Source organism: Piliocolobus tephrosceles, chromosome 2 (genome assembly GCF_002776525.5).
Source record: "Piliocolobus tephrosceles isolate RC106 chromosome 2, ASM277652v3, whole genome shotgun sequence".
Lineage (NCBI taxonomy): Eukaryota > Metazoa > Chordata > Mammalia > Primates > Cercopithecidae > Piliocolobus > Piliocolobus tephrosceles.
In genome coordinates this window covers 88,947,402-88,965,752 of record NC_045435.1, presented here as the reverse complement: position 1 = coordinate 88,965,752, position 18,351 = coordinate 88,947,402, and the positions used below count along the sequence as shown (strand labels likewise).

Below are 18,351 nucleotides of genomic sequence, written 5' to 3'. Positions count from 1 at the left end.
CAGGTAATATCTGATTTTTGTTATTTACATTAAAAGAAATGAATGTAATGGCTGGTAATATTCAAATTGAGATAAACTGAGTTTTTCTGTTGAGGAGATGGTTTAGGGAAGTCCATACCCAAAGCCGCTTTTGCTGCAGCAGATGCCACGCGAGGGTCCACCACAGATGCCAAAAAAGCAACAGTACTCATGACTGGATTTCCTGACTGACTAAAGGGGACAGGCTGGTAGGCCAAAGGCCCAAGGGAAGCATCTGAATTCTCAAGGTATGGGTCCTCAATGGGAAGTCTCAAAAAGTGGAGGATGCATTCATCCTGAGTACGACTTCCAACATGTTCCGACACTTTGTTCCAATCATCCTTATACATCTCCAGGGCCTAAAACAGAAAAAACAGATGCTTTCATGTCAGGCAACAAGAAAGTAATGTGTAATATTAGAAGTTCTTTATATAGCTTTTTTTTAAAAAAAAATTAATGCAAATAGTTATGCATAAATAGATTTGATGGCTTTCCTTATATTATTTTCAATCAGGCAAGAAAAATAAATAAAAGACATGCATACTATAAAGAAAGAAGTATTCCAAGCATGGTGGCTCATGCCTGTAATCCCAGCACTTTGTGAGGCAGATCACCTGAGGTCAGGAGTTCGAGATCAGCCTGGCCAATGACATGGTGAAACTCCATCTCTACTAAAAATACAAAAATTAGCCGGGCATGGTGGTGTGTGCCTGTACTCCCAGCTACTCAGGAGGCTGAGGTACAAGAATCGCTTGAACCCAGGAGGCAGAGGTTGCAGTGAGCCGAGATTGCGTCACTGCACTCCAGCCTGGGCGGCAAGAGCGATAGAAAGAAAGAAAATAGGGAAGGAAGGAAAGGAGGGAAGGAAGGAAGGAAGGGAGGGAGGGCTGACATTTTTACTAATACAGACAGACATGACTGTTTATATAGAAAATTCTAAGGAAGCTATAAAAAAAAGTACTAAAACTAAACAGCTGAGCAAAGTCAAAGGATAGAAGGACAAGAGAGAAACTCAACTATATATCCATACATAATAGCAATGAACAATTTTAAACAGGAAGAAAAAAAGTATTTAAAGTAACATAAAAACTGGGTGTGGGGGCACACATCTGTAGTCGCAGCTACTCAGGGGGCTGAGGCGAGAGGATCTCTTTAGCCCAGGAGTTCAAGGCCAGCCTGACAAACACAGCAAGACTCTGTCTTAAATAGCATAATTAAATACTTAGGAGGAAGAATAAACATAATAAAGAATGTATAAGAGCAACAGACTGGAATGAGTAAAACATGAGAGAACTAAAAGACCCAAATAAAATAATGGAAGAGATATATTGTGTTCATTCACTAGAAGTCTCAGTATTAAGATGTCAATTATTTCCAAGTTGAACTTTAGATTCAATACAATTCCAGTCAAACTCCAAGTAGGCTTCTTTTTAGTAGAAATTGATAAACTGATTCTAAAATTTATAAACTACATACATTTCTAGTTTTATAATTTATGATTTTTTCAGAGAAAATCCTGAAAGAAACCAACAAAAAGTTTAAAAGGAGTCTCCGAGGGAAAAATGGATAGAACAGTAGAAAGAAAACCACAACTATGTGGTGCTAAGAAAGTTGAGGAATTAATTGGGTAACAAGAATTTATTTAGTGGTATACTGAAGTTGGTACTCTCACACCATTCTCTCCAGGACCATGGTTCTCAATGAAGGGTAATTTTTGCCCCCTTGAGGACATTGGCAATGTCTGCAAACATTTTTGGTTGACCCAACTGGGGAAGTGCTGCTGGTATCTAAGAACAAGGAGGGGCAATATATGCTGTAAAACATATATGAACCCTCCACTCCAACAACAAAAAAACTGGCCCAAATGTCAATATTGAATGCTCCAACTGAAAAACCTTGCATTAGAGCCTAATTTACTGATCTACACTGTGAGATTGAGCTTTCTATAACAATAGTTGTCTCCATGTTTTACTTTTTCAGTTAATTATTTTACTTCAAAGTTTGTTTGTTTGTTTTTAATTTTTAGAGATGGGTTATCACTATATTGCCCAGGATGGTCACGGACTTCTGAATTCAAGCAATCCTCCCACCTCAGCCTCCCAAAGTGCTGAGATTACAGGTGTGAAATACTGCGCCTGGCCATCAATTAATTCTTAACTCGGGGTTCCAACTGCTGCTCAGGCTTTCATTTCTGCTGGAATGGTACAGGACTTCTCAAAACCCAAGCCAGCAAACGGTCTGACTCATTAAATCCCTTGAAAAACTAGGCTAATTCTGGGTTTCCTCTGGATATTCAGTGACCTCTGGATATTCAGTAACCTCAGGTAGTTTGAGAAGGAATTACTTTTTGAAAGACCCATATTGTTAGAAAAAAGAAAAATAAATCCATTTCACGCAGGTCCACGGAAGTAGAAATATATCTACTGGGGCTGTACTATGTTTCTAATTATAGATAGGGATTTTCTAGGCATGCTCTATCACGCCCTTTTCCAATGAAGTTTTTATTTAAAAAATATTTTTTCATGTTCCTTTTGCCAGGGAACAATAAGAAAGTTCACCAAGTTTTTTTTTTCCAGAATAAAGGTGGAGTTGGGGAACCTTCTGAGATACAAAATCCAAGCAAGAATCAGCATCCAGAAGAGCACAGAGTTGAGAATCAGTAAATGTCTGAGCCCGGGAACTGACAGTAATGTTAATAAGAAAGGCAAATAAAGAGATGTTTTGAAAAGAGAACAATGCGGTGATACACTGGCCAGGAAGGAGAATGATTCAATTAAAGGTTTTTAGTAAGTATCTTATAATACTACAAAACAGCTTCATTCATCCTGCCATAACCCAGGTTCAGGTCTTCATCATTACTCAACCTGGAAACGTTCTCTCTCTCTCTTTTTTTTTAGAGACACAGTCTTGCTATGTTGCCCAGGCTGCTGTCCAACTTCTGGCCTCAAGTGATCCTTCCAACTCGGCCTCATAAATTGATTCTTATAATTACCTTTTTATACTTAATTTCATCCTTCTCCAAGCTGCTAGAGTGAAATATGTTTTACGTAAAACACTCTTCTCTCCTGCCTAAAACTATTTTATTATGTGTCATTATCTTATGAAACTAAGCCACACATGATCAGGACACTGCCTACTTCTCCCACCCTATTCTCTACTCTTTGTGTTTCAAGAATACACAGGTCCCACTGATATATTCCTACTAGGTATTGTGCCTATGAACCATGTGTTCTGCACTGGAAACATCATGTTTTAGGACCAACACAGCTATACCATTCCCAGAAGGCTGTTCATTGACTTATCTACCTGGTCTGTTTGCAAAGCAACTCCTCTGTACAGCTCTTGTGCTCTGGACATACCTCTAATCATAAAGTTGGGAATTCTGCATTCAAGCTTTGTGTTTTATCTTTCTGTCACCTAAGTAAACTATGAATTCCTTAAAGGTACAGACTGTGTCCTATAGATCTCAACATGCACTGTCATAGTGTCCGAAACACAATACCTAATAAAGTTTACTGAACTCAAACCACAGGAAACTGAACTAAACCAAAAAAGAAATCTGACTTTGCTAAGGCTCTCAAATGTAAAAAGGCTGACTGTTTTTTTATTAAAAAAAAAAGCTTCTCCTAAACCAAGCTTGTCCAACCTGCGGCCTGCAGCCCGCATGTGGCCCAGGATGGCACTGAATGTGACCCATACAAATTCATAAACTTTCTTAAAACACTATGAGATTTTTTGGGGGATTTTTTTCTTTTAAGCTCATCAGCTATTGTTAGTGTTAGTGTATCTTATGTGTGGCCCAAGACAGTTCTTCCAATGTGGCCCAGGGAAGCCAAAAGATTGAAAATCTCTGTCCTTAAGAAAAGTTTTTTAATAGAAGATTTACTATTCCTCTTAGTGTAGTTCAAAAGTACATAGAATTAAATATTTCCTGGGTTGCACATCAAGAAAAAGTATGTAAAGTGCATGCACACTATGAGGAAATCTTCCATGTTGGTTACTGAGTATCTTCTAATGCTATGTTTCCTGTAATTTAGCTGGCATAAAAAAAATGAGAGAAGGCTGGGCGCGGTGGCTCATGCCTGTAATCCCAGCACTTTGGGAGGCCGAGGCGGGAGGATAACAAGGTCAGGAGATCAAGACCCTCCTGGCTAACATGGTGAAACCCTGTCTCTACTAAAACTACAAAAAAAGTAGCCGGGCTTGGTGGCGGGCGCCTGTAGTCCCAGCTACTTGGGAGGCTGAGACAGGAGAATAGGGTGAACCCGGGAGGCAGAGCTCGCAGTGAGCCAAGATCAAGCCACTGCACTCCAGCCTGGGTGACAGAGTGAGACTCTGTCTCAAAAAAGAAAAAAGAGAGAAACTCTTACAGTGATACATAAATGTTAATAAATTATAAGTTTTATTTGCAGGTATAGCCTTTATGTCTATTAATTATCTAAAGGAAAATAAATAGCATGAGAAAGCAAAGCATACATGACAAACCCTAGAGTTATCAAGGGAGAATCAGTGAGCTTACAAATTCAAGTCTTGTCACTTTAAAGCCCAAGAATAATTACAAATGAACAGGAAGAATACTGCAATCAGTTGTGGACTTAAAAGAAACTGTGAAGGCCAGGCGCGGTGGCTTGTGCCTGTAATCCCAGCACTTTGGGAGTCTGAGGTTGGCAGATCACGAGGTCAAGAGATCGAGACCATCCTGGCCAACACGGTGAAACCCCGTGTCTTGTGAAAATACAAAAATTAGCTGGGTGTGGTGGTACACATCTGTAGTCCCAGCTACTGGGGAGACTGAGGCAGGAGAATTGCATGAACCCAGGAGGCAGAGGCTGCAGTGAGCCGAGATCATGCCACTGCACTCTAACCTGGGAGACAGAGCAAGACTCCGTCTCAAAGGAAAAAGAAACTATGTACCCAGCACAGTGGCTTACGTCTATAATCCAAGCACTCTGGGAGGCTGAGGCAGGAGGATCACTAGAGACCAGGAGTTCAAGACCAGCATGGGCAGAGTAGCAAAACCCTGCCTCTATATTAAATATGTGCAAAAATATATAGATATGTATGTACATATATATTAATTTGAAAAAAAATTTTTGATGCCTTAATCACTGTGGAATAGAGTGGCTCCATTATCTCTCTTTCCTTCTGGTGCCCTGATTCTAACAACAGAATTTCAAACTTCCATAAAGACTGTGGTGGTCTTTTGTAGCTACTTATTCTTTTTTGTTGTTGTGCTATTTTGTTTTTTCACCTCAAACTTCAGACTTTATATGCCTACTCATTCTAATGACACATTTTCAAGTAGAAATTCCCCATACCTTTTTACAACTGAAGTCTTATTCAAACAAGCCGTCATCATCTCGATCTTACAGAGTAATTTCTTTTTAAAAAGTTAATATAAAATCTTACATTATCCTTCATTTCTACCAATTAAAGATCTTTCTTTTTCAAACTGTATTCCTTTATCTATTGTATACATTCCACTTTGACTATTTCTAAAATTGAAATGTTGCCTCCGGCCGGGCCAGGTGGCTCAAGCCTGTAATCCCAGCACTTTGGGAGGCCAAGACGGGCGGATCACGAGGTCAGGAGATCGAGACCATCCTGGCTCGATCGGTAACACAGTGAAACCCCGTCTCTACTAAAAATACAAAAAACTAGCCGGGCGAGGTGGCGGCGCCTGTAGTCCCAGCTACTCGGGAGGCTGAGGCAGGAGAATGGCGTGAACCCAGGAGGCGGAGCTTGCAGTGAGCTGAGATCCGGCCACTGCACTCCAGCCTGGGTGATAGAGCGAAACTCCGTCTCAAAAAAAAAAAAAGAAATGTTGCCTCCAATATTTACAATAAGATAACAAGGAAATGAACATGACCAGATATTAACCTTTAGCATTTACTCAAAAACTGTGCTTTGATACAAGACTTTATGAAACAAGGTCTTTTAAAAATCAAAGGGGTGGACTCAAGAATACAAAAAATATTTGGAATGCTTCCTGTGTGGTATATTTGTTTAATAAAATAGTATGCCCGCCTGAGCAACATGCTGAAACCCCATCTCTATTAAAAATACAAAAAAACTAGCCAGGCATGGTGGTGCAAACCTGTAGTCCCAGCTACTCGAGAGGCTGAGCTGGGAGGATTGCCTGAGCTCAGCAAACTGAGGCTGCAGTGGACTGAGATTGTGCTACTGCACACTAGCATGGGGGAAAGGAGTAAAACCCTGTCTGGGAAAAAGGAAAAAAAAGTACGATGCTATTTTGAAAACAGCAAACCCCAATGAGTCTACCAGATTTATCAATTTATTAGAAAGAGACGATATTTGATTATAAATCCATTTAAAAATACTCATCTGACTTCATATTCTTAAGCTATTGAGTATCTCTAAATAAACTATATAAATGGAAGATGTTAGTGGTAAACACTGATGTGGAGAAGTCTTAATTATTTCTCTTTGTGTAATTGCAAACAATTCCTGTTGACTGAATTGCAAGTTTAAAAGAAAAATCAAACACTGCACACATTCCACCTGCAGGAGAGAAAATGCACTATTGTGTAAGAATACTGTGGTTTTCTTGGATGTTTTGTTTTTTGTTTTTTTTTTGAGACGGAGTCTCACTCCGTTGCCCAGGCTGGAGTGCAGTGGTGTGATCTCTGCTCACTGCAAGCTCCGCCTCCTGGGTTCCCGCCACTCTCCTGCCTCAGCCTCCCAAGTAGCTGAGACTACAGGCGCCTGCCACCACGCCTGGCTAATTTTTTGTATTTTTAGTAGAGACGGAGTTTCACCGTGTTAGCCAGGATGGTCTCGATCTCCTGACCTCATGATCTGCCCGCCTTGACCTCCCAAAGTGCTGGGATTACAGGCGTGAGCCACCCCACCCGACCTCTTGGATGTCTTTAAACAGTAGTTCAGTTATTCTTACCTCACTTTTACTACCTACTAATCTTAAATATGAAAAAGGAGAAAAGTTTCAGCGTCAATGTGCAGCAAGAAAAAGAACAATTGTCCCAGTCATTGTTACACAACTTACTTTCTCTCCAGAGCCCAAAAATTCCAAAATAGCAATACAAAAGTGTGTTTATAGTCACCCACAAGTACTGAAAACACGATTCATTTTAATATTAAAATCTAGTAGACATAGCTATACAAAATAGTCCTGAAATTAAAAGGGAGTCAGTCAGTACCATAGGAAAGATAGTTAAATAAATAAGAAAAAAGTGAGTCAGCAAAGCTCTCTGCATATCACTGATACTGAATGGGCATATGAGAACATATCAAAGTACTGGCAAAAGAACACACAACAAGGGATTGTTTTGATTTTGATCACAACAGAGAAAGACAAGGTTGGGGGGAGAAGCAGAAAACGGCAAGAAAAAGTAAAAGAGGAATGCAAAAAAGAAATGAAAATAGTTTGATGCACCAAGGATACTTCTAGAGTAATTACAACAATTGGAACAACCTGAAAAACCAAATCAAAGCAGTACAGCAACCAAAATGTCACCAAGTCCACTCTATGTGGTCTGGGAACCCAGAGGGCATCGGGCTCTTTTAGGACTGTGATGTCAAACAATTTCCTTGATAATACTAAGACACTACTGTCTTTTTCATTATGTCGACATCTGCATTCATGGTGCAAAAGGAGCGGCAACATCTTAGCATAAATCCAGGCAATGACACCAACTGTCTTAGTAGTCACTTTATTCCTAACTGTCACACACTCACAACAAAATAAGTTGTGAGTGTGTGACAATTAGGAATTAGCTTCACTTAAACATCCTCGATGAATCTATAAAAATTATCAATTTAATCATCTAAATATCTAACTACACGGTTTTAAAATTCTGTACTATCAATGGGAGACACAGAAAAGGATTTAAGTATCAACTATCAAAGCACGATGGCTGTTCTAAAGGAAAACACATGTGTGATTGAGTTTTGAGCTCCAGTGGACACTTTTTAAAACAGAATACTAAAGGTGAATTTAAAATGCTAGTCGCAGGCCAGGCACAGTGGTTCATGCCTTAGTTCCAGAACTTTGGGAGGCCAAGGTGGAAGGATTACTTGAGTCCAGGAGTTTGAGACTAGCCTGGACAACATGGTGAAAGCCTACTGCTACAAAAAATACAAAAATTAGCCAGGCATGGTGGCACAAGCCTGTAGTCCCAGCTATTCAGGACTAAAGGTAAGAGGATCACCTGAGCCTGGATGTAGAGGCTGCACTGACCCATGATCAGGCCACTGCACTTCAGCCTGGATGACAGAGCAAGACCCTGCCTCCAAATAAAACAAAACAAAATAAAATGTTAGTCACAGAATCTTAGCACACATCTCATATGCATTAATCTGCTTACCTCCAGGAGTAGAAGGGTCTCCTGTTCAGTCCATTCTCTTCCAGCACTAGCACCTTTACTCTAAGGAAACAAAATCAGAAATTTTTTGCTCATTTTTAAAGCTGAATATGGAGCTCAGTAGAATTACTTTCCAAGCTCAGGTGACTGTGTTATACAAACTATCAACGTAAGTCTTTGACTAACAGGAATAAAACACTTTAAGGAGCCTAAACTTCTAAAAGAAATGCTGGCTTATTTCAAAGACTGGCTGGGCGCGGTGGCTCACGCCTGTAATCCCAGCATTTGGGAGGGCAAGGTGGGTGGATCACTTGAGGTCAGAGTTCTAGACCAGTCCCCATCTCTACTAAAAATACAACTTTAGTCGGGTGTGGTGGCTCTTGCCAGCTGCTCGGGTAACTGAGGCAGGAGAACCCAGGAGGCAGAGGTTGCAGTGAGCCAAGATCGCGCCACTGCACTCCAGCCTTGGCAACAGAGCGAGACTCCATCTCAAAAAAACACAAAAACAAAAACCAAAAAAGACTTCCTGCTGTCAAACAAGGACCCATAACTATTTGGATATGTTATTTCTATTATTTTGATACTTAACAGTATCTTTAGCAAGCTAAAAAGGCATATTAATTTACTACATACCATAAATCAGTGTAATATCACAAACATAACACATATCTTGGTAATAACTTAAAGAGAGTACTTCTTCCAGGATTCAAGGATCAGATGTACTACAGACATAAAACACTGACAGGTTCTTGATTCCAACCGTAGTAAGTCCATACCATCTCATTTTAAAACATCTCTCAAATATAAAAGAATCTCCAAGTGAGTCCGTAAACTCAAAATCACCTTTTCCATGTGAGTCCCTTATAGTTTATGATTCATGTGACAATGTGAGTATAAGAGAAGTGCGACCGGCTTGTGTAAAAACTACAATTTAATCGATTAATTTATATTTCTTGATCTGCAGACCCTGCTGCATTCACTCATCTTCAGGAGACTTGATTTGTAGTATAGTGGATATTATCATGCAGCTATAAACATTACTAATTCAAAATATACATTCTAACGTATTTCCCTATCTCAAAACTCTATTTTGAGAGATTACCATTTAATAAATAAACATTTCTACAATCCGTGATTTTCCTGTATATGTCAACAGTTTCTCAGTTTAGATAATTAAATCTCTTAGTGCAATAGTGCTACACACTGCATGAAAAAATTAAATTCTGTATGGAGGAAGAAAGAAAAAACAAAAATAAAACAATAACAACAAAATTAAACCCTGATTTGCTACATCTCTGGGGCATTCAATTCATAACATTCTGACATACCCTGTTCACTTGCCAAAAAAAAAAAACAAATAATGCATCAAAAATAAGTAGTCTTTTAACTAAAGAATAAAAACAGTTAAGCTAAGCATTGCAGAATTAATAATTAAACTCCTACAGTATGGCTTTGTGAGAAAGAAAAGATGCCTGTATCTATAACACAGAATATACAGCTGAGATCCCCAAGGATTACTTTAAGATAACCAAAGGTTCTTTTAAAAAACCAAAATCAGAGGTAATCACCAATCAGATTTGGAGCCCCAAGAAGAACAAAATTCATTAACATTTAATCTGAATTCTGAAGAAACAAAACCTGAGCAAACATAAGGAAGATCTCTACAACCTAGACACAGACATTTATTTATAGGGAAGGTCCTCAACAACCATCTCCCACTTCTCAGCCACGAAGTGTAGAAAAGAATTTTTTCTGCCCCACAGACTTTAGTCAATGTTTCTTCCTCTTCTTTTTTTTTTTAAGATGGAATCTTGCTCTGTCACCCAGGCTGGGGTGCAGTAGCATGATCTCAGCTCACTACAACCTCTTCCTCCTGGGTTCAAGCGACTCTTGAGCTTCAGCCTCCTGAGTAGCTGGAATTACAGGCGGCCGCCACCATGTCTGGCTAGTTTTTATATATTTTTTTTTCTTAGTAGAGAGGGGTTTCACCATGCCCAGCCTGTTTCCTCTCTTGATAACAATTGGCTCTACAACATAAGCCTCACCCACAAAATGATTACGGAAGCTTCCATATGATTAAAAAAAAAATTTTTTTTATTAGGCTGGGCATGGTGGCTCATGCTTGTATTCCTAGCACTCTGGAAGGTCGAAAAAGGTGGATCACTGGAGCTCAGGAGGTCAAGACCAACCAGGACAACACAGTGAGATGTCCTCTCTTTAAAAAAATACAAATACAAATACAAAAAAGCTAGGTGTGGTGGCTCACGCCTGTAATCCTAGGACTTTGGGAGGCTGAAGCAGGAGGATCACCTGAGGTCAGGAGTTTGAGACCAGCCTGACCGACATGGTGAAACCCCATCTCTACTAAAAATACAAAAATTAGCTGGGCGTGGTGGCACGTGCCTGTAGTCCCAGCTACTTGGGAGACTGAGGCAGGAGAAACGGTTGAACCGGGAGGCAGCGGTTGCAGGGAGTTGAGACTGCACCACTGCACTCCAGCTTGGGCGACAGAGCGAGACTCTGTCTCCATAAAAAAAAAAATGCCCAGGCCCAGTGGCTCACGCCTGTAATCTGAGCACACTGGGAGGCCAAGGTGGGTGGATAACCTGAAGTCAGGAGTTCAAGACCAGCCTAGTCAACATGGAGACACCCTGTCTCTACTAAAAATATAAAAATTAGCCAGGTGTGGTGGCACACGCCTGTAATCCCAGCTATTTGGGAGGCTGAGGCAGGAAAATCACTTGAACCACAGAGGTGGAGGTTGCAGTGAGCCAAGATCGCCCCACTTCATTCCAGCCTGGGAGAAAAGGGCAAACTCAGTCTCAAAAAAAATTCTTTTGTATTTCTGAAGGTATGATACATATACAATAAAATACACAAATTAGTATAAAACTTGATACAATTCAACTTATATGACAATGTAATAATACTCAAATCAAAACCCAAAAGGCTCCCTCCTTTAAACCTCAAATTGATAGCCACTCAAAAAAGTATATACTAGTCTTTTACACAAAAGTATATACTAGTCTATACTTACAGAAGTATACACTCACAAAAGTATATACTAGTCTTACAGAAGTATATACACTCACAAAAGTATATACTTACAGAAGTATAGACTAGTATATACTTTCTGTAACCATAGGTTAGTTTTTCTCAGATCTGAATTTTATATTAACAAAAACAGGCATGAGCCACCGTGCCTGGCCAGAAGATGTCTTTTATACTGACTCACATGTTGACCTTTTTTCTAGCACTCTTTATTCTTCCATTAGATCCAGTCAGGTCCCAAAATGTTGTGTCAAATTATAGTTTACCCTGAATCAGGACTTTTGTCATGTTTCCAAATAATGTAAACTTTGTAACAATTTATTCAATTTAATCTCCTTCTGCCTTTCTGCCATTCTTGTAATTTCTACCATTATAAATCCCAAATATTATTGTTTAAACAATCTGTATTACTTTATATTTAACCACATAGATTACCCTTTTCTCTGCTCCTTATTCCTTCATGGAGTCATGTGCTTTCCTCTGGGACCATTATCCTTTATGCTGAAGACATTCCTTTACTTTTCTTAGACTGTGTGCTAGTGATAACTTTTCTACATTATGAATGCCTACAAACGTCTTTATTTGAAAGTAGTATCTACTGGATACAGAATTCCAGAGATAGTTTTTCTTTTACAATTTAAAAATGTTATTGTATTTGTCCTTTGGCTTTAATCATTTTTGTTGAAAAGTCAGCTATCGGTTTTATTATTATTCTTTTGAATTTAGTATGTTCTTCTCTACCCTTACCCCCACCCTCCATGTCTGCTTTTAAGATGTTAGTTTTTAAGAGATTAAGCATAATGTACCCGAGTGTGGTTTTCTCTATATATAAATCTGGATCTGTTCTTTTTGTGTGTATTTTTCAGTAGAGGCAAGGCTCCTCTTGAACTCCTGGCCTCAGGCAACCCTACTGCCCTAGTCTCCCAAAGTGTTGAGCCCAGCCTGGCTCTGTCTTTCTTGTTTTGTGAGTTGGTATCTTTTAATTTGTTCCAAAGTCTTTTTGGCTATAATATATTCAAGTATCACTCCTCCTTCATTTGTTCTCTTATGGGTCTCTAATGACAAACATTAATTCTTTGGACTGTATCATTCTTTTTTCTTTTTCTTCTTCTAATAATAGAGACACACAGTCTTGCTATATTGTCCAGGCTGGTCTCAAACTCCAGGGCTCAAGGGATCCTCCTGCCTTGGCCTCCCAAAGTGCTGAAATTACAGGTGTGAGCCACCGTGTCCAGCTTGAACTGTATCTCATGTATCTTTTCCACTCTCCTCTCCGTCCTGGCCCCGCCCTACCTCAATCCAGTTTCTTTTTCTCTTGGTACTTCAGTTTCAATATATCTACTAATTTGTCTCTGAGTTCACTAACCTGTCTTCTGCTGTATGCAGTCTGTTTTTAAACCTATCAAGTATACTTTTCAGTTCTAAAATATTCACGATTCTTTTTACAGATTCCAATTCTCTCTTCAAATTCCCCATTTTCCCCTCAAATTTCTCTAATAGTGTTATTTTAAAAATACCTATCTACGGCCGGGCGCGGTGGCTCAAGCCTGTAATCCCAGCACTTTGGGAGGCCGAGACGGGCGGATCACGAGGTCAGGAGTTCGAGACCATCCTGGCTAACACGGTGAAACCCCGTCTCTACTGAAACCCCATCTCTACTAAAAAATACAAAAAGTTAGCCGGGTGAGGTGGCTGGCGCCTGTAGTCCCAGCTACTCGAGAGGCTGAGGCAGGAGAATGGCGTAAATCCGGGAGGCGGAGCTTGCAGTGAGCTGAGATCCAGCCACTGCACTCCAGCCCGGGCGACAGAGCGAGACTCCGTCTCAAAAAAATAAATAAACAAACAATAAAAATAAAATAAAAATAAAAATAAAAATACCTATCTACTAAGTCATATGGGAATATAAAAGGTAAGATAAACGATAATTGTTTTTAAAAATACCATCAGATTTGAGTTGAAAGCTCATCAGATGTATCTTCGAAGGACTAAGATGTGCTGGATTGCAGCCTACATGTGATTAGAAAAAAAATCCTTACCTTTGCTAATGTTTTCTTGGAGTAAATGTCAGTACGTAGACCAAAGTTCTGCAAATCAATTGGTTTTTCCTTGTTTTTCTCAGGAAAATTTAGCATCTGTTGAGCAGCAGGAACCTGAGTCAAATAAATGATAAACGGCTGAGTTAGCCTCTTTAAAGTCAAGAGGGTAAACGTTCTTTAAAATTTGTTTGGGCTGGGCATGGTGGTTCATGCCTGTAATCCCAGCACTTTGGGAGGCCGAGGCGGACGGATCACAAGGTCAGGAGCTCAAGACCAGCCTGACCAAAATGGTGAAACCCCGTCTCTACTAAATACAAAAATTAGCTGGGCGTTGTGGCACGTGCCTATAATCCCAGCTACTCAGGAGACTGAGGCAGCAGAATCGCTTATAACCCGGAGGCGGAAATTGCAGTGAGCCAAGATCATGCCACTACACTCTAGCCTGGGGAGCAGAGCAAGACTCCGTCTCAAAAAAAAAAAAAAAAAAAAAAAAAAAGTTTAATACTGGAACTTAAGCCACTCTTGGTGGATTTCCTACGAAAAACAATAAATACCCACACTTCTACACTATACTTCTAACAAAAATTCAACATACAAGTTACATTTTGGTGTCCCTTTAAGTCCAGAAAGGATAACAAATTTTCATTACTATATTCTATTTCACAATGGAACAAAATTTATACCTTAGGTTCCTGTGAATCCAACTTAATGCTATACAGAATTTGTCTGACATAATCTGTTTGATAATGTATATATGGATGTCCACTTTACAAATCTTTTAGGACAAGTTATAAAGATTTCTTTGCTTCACGTTTCTAGAACACAGACTGAAGGAAGGGAAAGAAGATTTTGTATCATCTGCTTACTTATGTGTGTCTTTTTGATGACAGAAGGATAATGGGAGTTATGCATATAAAAGTAAATTAATAATTTGATAGACTAAGGCATTGGGTTTTGGGGTTGGTGGAACAGCATTAACTTAAAACATTATATATTCTTTTGGACTGTAATATTTACAGTACACCAAAACACACATACAAACAAGCATCAAAGAAACAGCACTAACAATAGCATTCCTAAATAGATATGCTATAAACAGACATTTGTTACTATTCAGGTCTGATGAAAAGTCAACATTAATTTACCTGAGGTGATCGAAGATGCAGAGGCACAAGCCCAGAGGGAGTATCAGCTAATACATTAAAATGAGGAGTAGGAGGAGGTCCCATTGCCATGGGTCTGCTTTCCGGGTCAACTTGGTAATTAACGAGTCCCCACTGCTCTAAAAAGGCATGGACCCTAAAGAATAAAGCTCGGAAAGTTAAAATCTAAAGAATCAATTTCATGTGCTTTATTATCATCATTACACCATTAAAAAACAGAAACAATAAAACAAGTAAATGTGCTCAGCAGCCTATCAAACACCACAAATTACTTGACAGATTTTGTTTGTTATGTGGGGAACAATTTCTACAAGCCACAAATAATGGTGGTAACACAGCACCCCCCCAAACCTATTACAAAGTTTAATCATTTAAATCACAGAAATGAGAGCACAAATACGCATTTAGGTCCATGGTAATAAAAAAACCCACACACAGACCAAATACACACATAGAAAAAATCCACATTTTTCTTGACAGAGTCTCGCTCTGTCTCTTAGGCTGGAGTGCAATGGTGCGATCTCAGCTCACTGCAACCTCCTCCGCCTCCTCAGTTCAAGCGATTCTTCTGCCTCAGCCTCCCAAGTAGCTGAGAGTACAGGTGCCCATCACCACGCCCAGCTAATTTTTGGTATTTTTAGTAGTAACAGGGTTTCGCCATGTTGGCCAGGCTGGTTTCGAACTCCTGACCTCAGGTGATCCACCCACCTCGGCCTCCCAAAGTGCTGGGATTACAGGTGTGGGCCACCGCACCTGGCTATTTTTTTTTTTATTTTGGCAGAGCTAGGTCGCAGAGTTTATCCACTCCCAACCTGAATCTACTCCTTCCCTGGTTATTTTATGATTTGACTAAAAAAATTAAAATGTTAACTGTAAAATCTAGAAAACTAAATTAAATATTTATTTATCTTATTTATTTAATTTTTTTTGAGACACAATCTCACTCTGTTGCCCAGGCTGGAATGCAGTGGGACAATCTCAGCTCACTGCAATCTCTGCCTCCTGAATTCTCCTGCCTCAGCCTTCCCAATAGCTAAGATTACAGTCATGTGCCACCACGCTTGGCTAATTTTTATATTTTTAGTAGAGAAGGGGTTTCGCCATGCCGGCCAGGCTTGAACTCCTGACCTCAGGTGATCTGCCCGCCTTGGCTTCTCCAAGTGCTGGGAATACAGGCATAAGCCACTGCACCCAGCCTAAATTAAATATTTTAAATTTTCAACCACTAATGCTGAACACAGTGCTCACGCCTGCAATCACAATACTTCAGGAGGCCAAGGCAGGAGAATTGCTTGAGGCCAGGAGATTGAGACCAGCCTTGGCAACATTATGAAATCCCATCTTGACAATAAAATTAAATTAATGAAATAAACTAAAAATAAAATAAATTGAATGAAATGAAAGGAAACAAAATATAATCAACCCCTAAATGACACAACTAAAATTAGGTGTTTTACCCAGTTGAAACAACCAATTTAACCAAGCAAACATTAGATGACAGCAAAGCATAAGTAAATTCCTACAGTTAAATGTCTCAGAAAAAGTCAAACATTTTACCTCATCACAGCACACACATCTCCAGTCAAGTTCCTCCGACAAGCAGTGCTAGTTAAATACTCTTGGGGGTTTAGGCGATACGTGTCAATCATAAAATTTCGATATGCCAAGTATCTAAAAAGCAATGGCAAAATTCGTAAGGTGGACACATATCCTTTCAGAAACAATGTTACTCAGAAACTCAAAAATCTTCAGATTCCTTAGAAATACAACAAATTAAGACAAGAGCATAAAAAACAGTGAATTATACTGCGCAAAGTTATAAGTGAATTTAGAACCACAAATATGCAAAACAACTGTTTATTAATGTATAATAACAAGTAATGTAACAACATTCATGTGAAGTAACAAATTCATACTTGGTCATGGTAGTAGTTAACTGCAGAATCTGAAACTAACACATGGTTACACAGGTTATCTGCCTCACTACCACATATCTATACTTTACTGTGTGCAGGGCAATGTTATAAGCAATGTATGTCTGACAATTGAATCCTCATAATCGCTCTATATTGCAGGTAGGGTCTGCTATCATCCCATTTATGGGGGAGGAAACAAACACTGAGTTGTGAGAGAATTTGTCCTAGCCACAGGGTTGGTAACTGAAGGAGCCAGAATTCATTGCAGCCAGTGTGGTGGCTCTTCAATCTATGCTCTCAACCTCTGTTGCCTATCACTTCTGTATTTCAAATGTGGCACGTGGATTTGGCTCTGAAAATAGCTATGTAACTTCTCGTGGCAGTTTTTTTTTTTTTTTTTTTTTTTAGATGGAGTCTTGCTCTGTCGCCCAGGCTGGAGTGCAGTGGCCGGATCTCAGCTCACTGCAAGCTCCGCCTCCCGGGTTGACGCCATTCTCCTGCCTCAGCCTCCCGAGTAGCTGGGACTACAGGTGCCCGCCACCTCGCCCGGCTAGTTTTTTGTATTTTTTAGTAGAGACAGGGTTTCACCGCGTTACCAGGATGGTCTCGATCTCCTGACCTCGTGATCCGCCTGCCTCGGCCTCCCAAAGTGCTGGGATTACAGGCTTGAGCCACCGCGCCCGGCCCTCGTGGCAGTTCTTTAAGGGAGATCATGGCTGAGCAGTAAGTAGAATCCATGAGACCAAATCCAGAAAAGAACATACGAAAATGGAGAGAGAAACTGAGATTCTGTTACAGCAGATTCCAATGACTTCTGTCACAAAATATAGTACTAAATAACAAAAGTGTTAAGGACTTTGAGACCTAGCAACAGTTCTTGGCACACAACGAAAACAAAACTCAGGCAGCCAAGATCACGCCACTGCACTCCAGCCCGTGTGACGGAATGACTTTGTCCCCCCGCCAAAAAAAAAAAAAAAAAAAATCAACAGATTATACCCTGATTAATACATGGGAAGGTATCTACAGTACTGAAAGGTGTGTACTTATATATAGGGAAAAGGGTTCTAGAAGTATATAATGATGAATCATCAGGGAAAGACAAAAAGTACTTCCTGCCAAACTTCTTCCTTCCAATAAGAGTTTCTCTATTTCCAATGCAAAAGCAAAAAAATCCTTTATGTAATTAAGCTCAATTCACATGCAGCTATATTATCATGTCTCTCTTTTAATTAGCAGTCATGCATCAGGAAGATAAAGATTCATTTTCTCCTGGATGAATAGAACATGCACACACAAGCTGAAAGTTGTTAGGACAGACCAGGCGTGGTGGCTCATGCCTATAATCCTAGCACTTTGAGAGGCCAAGGCAAGTGGATCACTTGAGGTCAGGAGTTCGAGACCAGCCTGGCCAACATGGTGAAACCTCATCTCTATTAAAAATACAAAAATTAGTCAGGTGTGGTGGTGCATGCCTGTAGTCCCAGCTACTTGGGAGGCTGAGGCAGGAGAATAGCTTGAACCCAGGAGGCGGAGGCTGAAGCGAGCCAAGATTACAACACTGTACCCCAAGTCTGAGCGACAGAGTGAGACTCCATCTCAATAAGAAAAAAAAAAAAAAAGGTAAGTTGTGAGGATAAATCTGAATTCATTATAGTAAAAATTGGTTTAAAATCCAAACTTAAACTCCAAGAGCTGATGTCCATACAGTTTAAGGTTTAGAAATAAAAGAATACCCTAGGCAACATGGTGAAACCCCTGTCTCCACCAAAAAATAGATAGATAGATAGATAGATAGATAGATAGATAGATAGATAGATAGATA

The 18,351-nt window shown here is 39.8% G+C and overlaps 1 protein-coding gene across 2 annotated transcripts in view; it reads right to left on the bottom strand.

The window, feature by feature from the left end:
* SMARCC1 (SWI/SNF related, matrix associated, actin dependent regulator of chromatin subfamily c member 1) overlaps window positions 1-18,351 on the bottom strand; it is a 205,889-nt gene that overhangs the window by 79,852 nt on the left and 107,686 nt on the right. For both annotated transcript variants that reach the window (XM_023231828.2, XM_023231829.2), the window contains exons 16-20: window positions 16,168-16,281; window positions 14,593-14,746; window positions 13,448-13,561; window positions 8,364-8,423; window positions 119-377 (exon numbers count right to left, since the gene is read on the bottom strand). In XM_023231828.2, coding sequence (XP_023087596.1) covers window positions 119-377; window positions 8,364-8,423; window positions 13,448-13,561; window positions 14,593-14,746; window positions 16,168-16,281 — 701 coding nt within the window. The remainder of the gene's footprint in view (window positions 1-118; window positions 378-8,363; window positions 8,424-13,447; window positions 13,562-14,592; window positions 14,747-16,167; window positions 16,282-18,351) is intronic.